An 8,933-nucleotide genomic window follows, 5' to 3' on the forward strand; every position below is an offset into this window, starting at 1 on the left:
AGGATGATTTTTGTGGCTTTGGAATTTTTGTTGTTGTTGGGGTTTTGTTGGTTGGTTTTGTTTTGTTTTTTCCAGGGTGTTATCTTTATCTGAAAATATGTTCCAAAGGAGATAGGAAGGCTCTAATGTACTGCCATGTTAATTTCCTGTTAAGTATATGGATTTGGTTTTATAATCAAGTTTGAAAAGTGTTTACTGTTGTTTGCAAGATATTCATGAAGTGGAAAAGATGTGTATTCTTTCTCTTGAACACTGAAATGTTCACAGGTGATGCTGAAAAGGGAAGATCACCTTAGAGTAGGACTTTTTACAGAAAAATCCCCTAGTCTGTTGAGTTGACATAAACAAACAGCATCTGGTGGATCAGTTAACAGATTAGCCTTACGGTTCGGTAACTGTTTACCTAACCACTCCCCAGTGATCTCTGATCTTCTAAAGTATTGAACAGTGCATGCTCCCATGCAATGGGAAGTGAGTGTGCTCAGAACAGAGTTTGTGGTGATTAATTCTGTTAATATTTGCAGCCTTTCCTAAACAACAAAAGGCTAATGATTCACTTCAGCAAAATTGAAGAGCTGATTGGAATACCTGTGTATGGGTATCTTACCCTGAGTGATTTAGAAGAGCAAATATTTGTTGACAACCTGTATAGTACAGTTGTATCTTTTGAATACCAATAGCAGAAGATGTAACGTATACATCTTTGTCTTCAGTCTATCTGATGGGAGCTGATAATAGCACTAGGAAGTACCGCCTTTTGTTCCAGTTGCATTTACTGCATGTTCCTACACCAGAAATAGGGTAGTTGAAACAGCTTATCGGACCTATGCTAAATGAGGAGATTCTGTTTGCATCTCTCTGTCTGTGTTTAAAGGTAAAATATTCACATTTACCAGAAGATCCAATGTGTATTATTTCACTACTAAGTTCTTGTAGGTTTGCTGGGTATTGTAATTATGCCTATTGTGAGAAGTGATCTAAAAGTTAACACCAGGATATGTTTGTTTTATTCCTGTACTGAAAGTTTTATTTTATGAGTTCATCGTTTACTCCAATTACTGTTCAGAAATAGTGCCATGAAATGTATTTTGTTTAAGGAACTGTTGACTTGAGTTTAATATTCTAAATAATGCGCACCTTTATTAAATACGCATGGGGAAAGTTCTAAGGGATATACCTTGCTCTCTGTGCGTTGAAATGGTGAAGTTCTGCTGCTGATACTCAGTGCGTGGATTCTGTATAGATGTTTTTATACTATGTTTGTCCTAATTGTTAGAATGAGAAACAGTGTGATTCAACCCATATCAAACAGTTTTTTTTCTTTCTACATATTTCACTGAGATAAGGCTTAAATGTCCATCTTTAAATGTGAAACGCACCAAATTGACTCGTCTGTATGGGATTTGTGCACCCTACTTGTTAAACACTTTATGGTTTTTAAGTCAAAGTGGTATCCTCAGAACGGTCTACTTAATAGCTGGGCAGATGAATACAAGGAAGTGATATTTGGATGACAGGGAAGTTGATACTCTCCCTTCTTTTTCCCCTCCCCAGCTGGCAGAAAGTACTTCCTTGTTTTAAATTTGTATTGCTTGCTATCACAGTCATCTTAGCTTTTTGGTGAGTTGAGAGCAATGTCTATTATAGTTATGAACTATAGTATAGTCTATAGTATAGACTCCAACTAAGTTCTATGCAAGCTAATAGGTATTTTACTTATGTCACATTTCAGTAAAACTCACTAAATAGTGCAGTGTAAGCTGGATTTCATGGTAGTGCAACTGGACATACTGTAATACAGCTTGTATGGGGTTATGCATGTACATGTGATGGATGGAGATGTAACTCGGTAAGCAATGACTGTGTCCTGCACAGCAGTGGATGCAGGTTCATTGCAACAGAATGAGCAGTAAAGCTGGGGGAATTTGTTTTCTTCTGAATTTGTGCTGAAGGGCATTGGGTGTTCTGTAATACTATTCCATTTGCAAAACCTTTAGCTTTCTGGTATTGTCTCCTCTGTACTCTCCCTGTGTCATTACACCTCCAGGGTAATAATCTCCTACTCTCAGGGAACCATTTCTCTTTGTAACGTCGATACCACTCCCTTCTTTTCTTGGGCACACTGTTCTAAGTCCACTCCTGTAGTGTATGGAGAGGAAAAAAGCGCATACTCTGCTTGTTAGATGGTACATTTAGATGCATTTAGGAAACTGCCTTCCCTGTGGAATGAGGTAGGCTGTGAGCCTGCCACAGAAGACAGAGCGGGAGTCCCCTGAGAGAAACAGAAAGCAGACCCATAGGTAAACTTGTGAAGAATTGGATTTTTCTTTACTAAGTTTGCATCCTGATACAGAGAGGTGAATACACTGGTTTAGTTCATATGAACATGTCCATCCATTAACTGAAGAATTCTGGAGGTGTTTCATAAGTTGGACAAATAGGAGTGGTGGTTGAGATGCCCTCTGTGGCAGTGCATTCCTTTCCTGTCTTGTCTTAACATTGGTGTTCAGTGTACCAGCTGTGAACTGTTTCAATCAAGTTACTGGTAGAAAACTAAGGCTGTTAAAGTCTAATCGTTAGTCCAACTGAAACATTCGGTGGCATGGATGAACTGGAGTGCACAGCTGTCATCTCTGATGCCAATCTCTGGTGTCTTTCAGCTGATCTGCTGATCTCCAGATGGAGAACTTGATTCTGTTGTGGTTCTGGGTGCTCATTCCCAAAGCAGTCACAAATGTTTCTGCTGCTGTTCTCTCTGTGATTAGATTCCTGCCCTTTCCTGGAAGATACATGTCTGTCACACCTGTGAAGTCGTTAGCTGCCAGACAAGACAGCCCCTCCTGCAAGACCTGACTTTCCATCAGAAGTTTCCAAAGCAGTTCCTTTGCTACTGGTCTGAGGAGATCTTTAAAGAGAAAAGCGTATTTCTCTTCCTCAATCGTGGCTCTCCATTTTTAGCTTCACTTTAGAAACCTGCCTTGCTGTATAGGTTATCTTACAGCATGGCTAGATCTCCAGTGGTTCAGTACTACTTTTGTTTGCGCACTTGATCATGCAAACATTTCTCTAATCATAGAAATGTGACTTTTTGAAATCAAATTTTCCAGTGGTATTGCTTTTTAAGAATATATACAAAAGTTTAACAGGCAAATGGATTTTTCGTACTGTGTTCATGCTATGAATTTATTAATTCTTTATTCCTTGGAGCAAAGTAGTCTTTCATCCAGCTAAAGTAATTTTTAAATTCCCACTGTTTTTCATTTGCATATTAAGCACTTCAAGTCTGCATTTCTAGCATAGTTTCTCATTTAAATATTTTCAAGCTGCGACATACAGTTTACTATTAACACCAGTGTCTTAATTTTTGCAAGCAAAATAACTTCATGTCCTGAAGGTCAGCCTACACATTGTTTTCAGATGTTCTTTTTAGGAATAATGTTTCCTTTTCATATCTCCAAAAGACTAGTAGATTTTCTTCATACTATCCTGCCTGTACTGAATCTGTACTGATTCTATACTGAACTTCTGTTTTAATATGAAATTAAAATGCAAAGTACTGTTTTGTTTATGTGTTTATACACCTGTAACTTTTTTTTGTCTTAATCTGAGTGCCTCTGCTTTATTTCCAGTGTGGCTATGGCTTTTGATGTTGCTGCTCTGAAACTTCTCATTGATATTAATCTTCTAGTTTATAAAATGCTTAGCCTTGAAGTTTGATCACAGCTACGTTTTTTCCACTCTCTTAACTTTAATATATAGATTGTTTTCAGAGAGGAATGAGGTATAATTTGCAGGTCAGTCTGCAAGCTACAATCCAGAACTTGTAGGAGGCAGAAAAGCAAGACACTTTTTTGTTCTTGACATAGAAACGGCTCTTTGTTAGCTTTTAGATGTAAAGCTAACAGGATGTTTAAAAAAAATCAACCAAAAAACAACTGCTGTTTAGCTGGAAGCAGTTCTTGTCTGCCTCTTAGGAAGAAGCACATTGCAGTTGAAAGGAAAAAAGAAAGACCAGAAGACCAAATTGATAATTATAAAAGCAAACAAGCAGGAAGAGAGAGAAGTGATAATCAGTTCAGACAGTAAAATAAAAGAGCTATTATCCTAGGATAGAAAAGGAAGAAAGGAATGCATAAAGATGGAGGCAAAAGTAGAAAACAGAAACAATTAGGCACTGAAGAGTACTACTGGAGAGGGTCCAGCGGAGGGCAGCAAAGGTGATGAGGGGACAGGAGCATCTCTCTCTTGAGGAAAGGCTGAGAGAGCTGGGTCTGTTCAGCCTGGAGAAGAGAAGACTGAGCGGGGATCTCATCAATACTTACAAATACCTTAAGGGCGAATGTCAAGAGGGTGGGGCCAGACTCCTTTCAGTGGTGCTCAGTGACAGGTTCAGGGGCAACGGGCACAAACTGAAACACAGGAAGTTCCCTCTGAATAGGAGGAAGAACTTCTGTACTTTGAGGGTGGCAGAGCGCTGGAACAGGCTGCCCAGAGAGGCTGTGGAGTCTCCTTTTCTGGAGATACTCAAAACCTGCCTGGACGCGATCCTGTGCAACCTGCTGTAGGTGACCCTGCTTTGGCAGGGGAGTTGGACTAGGTGATCTCCAGAGGTCCCTTCTAACCCCAAGCGTTCTGGGATTCTGTGAAGAGGTCTCAAAGACCAGAAAAACTGAAATGTGTTGTCAGAAGTGGATTAGTGTAACATACTCTAATTAAAATAAAATTTTATAATCTAATTTGTCCTGAAGACAAATAGGGAAAGGTATACTGTACTATACTGGTAACTTCTCATTAATATACTTATGTCTGGTTATGGTCATAATTTTTAATGTAGCACATCAAGTAGTTCTTTGCACAAACACTGCAAGTTCTTTTTTTTTTTTTCTTTAAATATATGAATTTACCTGGAGTCATTAAATGTAAAACGTTGAATCATTTTAACTTAATTCAAGGCCTTGATCTTTATTAAAAAAAAAAAAAGCAAGCTGCGTAATGTTTCATAGAAACACCTCAGATATTTCAGGAGAAGAGTTTGATAAAACCTTAATATGTGAAATAGTCACTTTATAATATTTTGTAACTTAAAATATTTAACTTCTTGAACAGAGTTGGGTCTTTTTGTCTCATGCAGTACTGCTAATGCAGGAAGGAAGGATATTACGCAGAATTTAACCTATTATTTAAATTTATGCATAATTCAGGTTCATTTGAAAAACCTGCATGGGCTTTAATTGAGTAAACAAGAACTGCTATGGGTGGTGTTGAGTTATATAATCAGCCACATTTTGTCAGTTGGATTACTCTGGACTTGCAGTTGTGTGGTTAAGTAATTTGTTGCTTTTCCTAAAGTGATAATAAAATACAACGCTTATATTCACAAATGCACTGGGGCTTTTTTGATGCCAAGTGTTTAGGGTTTTTTCCCTGAACAAGACCTGATTCCTGCTCTTCTGTGCTCTGAACGCTTTCTTTGTGGAATCTCGTCAGAGCATAGTATGTATTTCCTTATACCAGACTGCATTAAGTCTTAAGACTTTAGAGAGCAAAATACGGAATTGAGTTTTTAATCTCCCACTCATGGAAGTTTGGACTGGCAAAGTTATGTAGCCTTGAGAACAAAGAATTGGGAAATAAACTAATCTTGTGCCAGTGCTTCAAAACTGCAAATAAGATCACTTGGGTAACTGCAGACTAAAATTGTGGTCAGATAAAAGTATGGAAATAATGATGTACAATTCAGTCAAAAGAGAATAAAATGATGCGTAATTAATGCAAAATGTCATGATAAACACATAATGTTTTTAAAGATGTTGCAGATTTAATTAATTATAGTAATTAATTGAGGTAGATTGCTTAAGCTTATACATTGATGTAGTTCTATGCTTAATATGATTCCTAAGGCTTTCAACTGTGTTGTCTGAAGATCATCAAAATAGGGGTCATTGAAATGGAGACTAATCAGCAATTTGATGTTGATGCAGTAAACTAGAGTTTATTGTAAATGAATCTTTTAGTAAAATGGAAATTATTTTTTTACAGATTTTGATACCAGAGTCGTAGGTTTTTAATGCAAGTAGAAATGCTTTCCAAAGTGGATGAAAGCTGGGAACATTAACCCTTTAAAAAACCCGTGGTTTAATACCTTTCATTTGAAACTCCCATGTAAAAGAGTGTCTGGACTAGCTACTGATAGCTTTAGGAAGAATAGAGTAATTTGTGCTATAGCATTCCCTCCATGCTCAGCCCTCTGAAGAGATCTTCCATGGTTTTCTTTTTATCGGTTTTTGAGGCTTGTTTGGGGAAAAAACAAGTGTCTGTAAGAGGGGGAGAGTAAACCTTGAGTTTAACCCAGGAAAGACTGTTTTGTCTTTGGTGCAGATTTGATTCAGCTTGGCTCCTTGCTTTGATGCTTCAGCTGCTATTATTGTAAAGCTTCCTGGTATCTGCAAAAACCTGTTAAGTTTAGAACTGCATACCTGAAGTATTCATGACATTGATCTGTGGTTCCAGTAAGTAATCTGGAAGTAGAATTTAGAGAGGTAACATTTCTTTTGGAATAGTTTATATTGACCTACTACAAACTTTCTGTGAAGTGTCAGACTTGTTTGTTTGTAATGTAGAGGCTTTGGACTACATTCCAGCTTTTGAGTGGGCAGTTTCTGCTTAGGGCCACCATCCATTAGCTGACATTAATCAGTTTAATAGTAGTCAGCTGCAGTTTTAATAAAGTTTTTTACAAGAATTGCCTGCTCAGCTGTTAAGGGATATGGGGTGTTACTAGACAAACAGTGATATATACTTGCCTTGGAATATTGTTGAGAACATACTTTGCTGTCAAGGTATAGATAACCAGATATTGTAGGATGTGCTTTTTTTTTTTTTAAATTGCCTTTTGCTGATCTTTAGTTAATGCAGTCTTCACATTTCTTACAAAGGAGCCAGCCAAATTAATACACTGATATATTTTGAAATTCCAGGCTTAAATTTTATTGCAACTATCTGGTCTGTTTTCTCCTCTGTACAACATTGCCTGATTTTTGTGCCTTTTTTTCCAAGATATCACTTGGCTTGGCTTGTATCTCAGTGCATTTATTGATTTTCTTTGGAGCAGTGTGGAAGATTTTGTCCTTGTGTTCCTGGATGAAGAACAAACTTTTTGCTTAATCAAGGCCCAGAGTTCAAATGTGGATGCTTCTGGGAAGAAGTTGAAAGGACCACGAGTAAATTTGTGACTCACCTCTAGAAACCTTTCTGAAAAGGCTATTCCTTTCTGCTTAGTCATTGATGTTGCCTTTATCTTTTGTTCATTTATCTCAGTGTCATTATTGAGCAGTGTAAGGTAATTTTTGTGACTGGGGACTTTCATTCGCTTGTTTATTGTTTATAGAGAATTTGAAAAACTACAAAGCAGATGTGTTTAATGTATTTTCTGTATCGATTAGTTGAGAGCTCTGTTCTACAGTATATACATAACTTAGAGAACTTAAGAGACATTGTCAGTATGTCCAATTTAATCCAAGGAATCGGTATTTATATGAGAGTTTATTGCAGTGTTTTTATTTTGAATACAAATCTACAAATCTCCCATTCCTGCCAGAGCCCAGCTCCGAAACTGGAAATGTCCAGGGATTGCTCTCAAACCAGTGATGCCAGGAAGGAAAGCTATTGCTAGGCTAGAGCTTCTCTGAGCAGGCCTTCCACAGGCACAACACCACTGGGACTCTAGCGCTTGGGAAGGCAGATAACCTTTCCCATGCAATCTCCCATTCCTGCCAGAGCCCAGCTCTGAAACTGGAAATATCCAGGGGTTGTTGTATTTTTTAGGCATCCAACTGTCATTCATAAGCCAGTTTTCAAAAAATGCTTTGGTACTTCTTAGAAGTTTTTTTAGCCTTTGTACTGTATGCTTCATTCTAAGATAGTGCTTAATATAGCTTCTGTCCAAAAAATGTCAATGAACAAACTGATGTTGTGAAGCTGTGTCACTCTTCAAAAGAGTGGGAATGTATGACTACTTTTTTTTTTAATTCTAGTAAACATGGACTAACGGGCCATCAAATTAGGATTTCCATTCCTTATCTAGGAGATCATTAAGGCATCCATGAGTAGTTTCATAGATGTCAATAATGGTGGACGATACGGACGAGTGTAAAGGTCCGCAGAGTGGTGAGGATAGCTAATGGGTTTTAATTTCTTACACAGGATTTGCTCCATTCAGGTTGTTCTGTGTATCTTCTATGCATGCTGCTCATATAGGGAGAGAACAAATTCTTTCTTCCCTTGAGGGGCTACGGGATAATGCTACAAAGCTATCTTTGCATAGAGCGTACTGTTTCTAGAATCAGAGGAAGAGGAGGAATTGAGGAAAGGAAGAATTTTTGGCACTTGGTCAGTGATGAAATACTTCTAGTAAAGCGTGAGGGGAGAATAGCATGTCAAATGTACTTGCTTTTTGCATTCCAATTTCATATTAGTAGCAGAGAATTAATTTCAACTAGCAGGGTCCTTTCTTGTTTGAACAAAATATTTGGAAAGCCCTCCTCTCTGGTTATATGTTTGGAAACATAAGTAATGTGGTGTTCCCTAATGCTAATGAAACCGTAGCAGCAAATGAGAGCTTTGTGGACTAAAGAGCCTAAGTAGGACAGCAAAGGCTTTGTTCTGCTGTGCACTGAAGGAAATCAGTTCTTCCTAATGGTATTGGATGTTGGCTCCATGCCAAAAGCACCTTTTGGAAACACTTGGATGCCAGGTTAATGGTGTCAGAGCAGTTACAAAAATGAGCGGAATATAAAAAAGAACGGCTTCTTAAGATCGATAATGTATTTTTATACATATATGCAACAGTGGTTTGACCCTACAGCATGGTAACAGTCTCCCTCTTCCCACACACAAACAATGCATATGCAACTTTTCTAAAAACAATAGCAGGA

General features: G+C 37.8%; 1 protein-coding gene across 1 annotated transcript in view; it reads left to right on the forward strand.

The window, feature by feature from the left end:
- Window positions 1-7,056: 7,056 nt before the first annotated feature.
- The window catches only part of FNBP1L (formin binding protein 1-like), a gene marked incomplete at its 5' end in the record, with an annotated part of 31,199 nt that continues 29,322 nt past the window's right edge, over window positions 7,057-8,933 (forward strand). The window contains one exon of the mRNA XM_009703525.1: window positions 7,057-7,220. Coding sequence (XP_009701827.1) covers window positions 7,057-7,220 — 164 coding nt within the window. The remainder of the gene's footprint in view (window positions 7,221-8,933) is intronic.

Source organism: Cariama cristata, unplaced genomic scaffold (assembly GCF_000690535.1).
Source record: "Cariama cristata isolate BGI_N322 unplaced genomic scaffold, ASM69053v1 scaffold20587, whole genome shotgun sequence".
Lineage (NCBI taxonomy): Eukaryota > Metazoa > Chordata > Aves > Cariamiformes > Cariamidae > Cariama > Cariama cristata.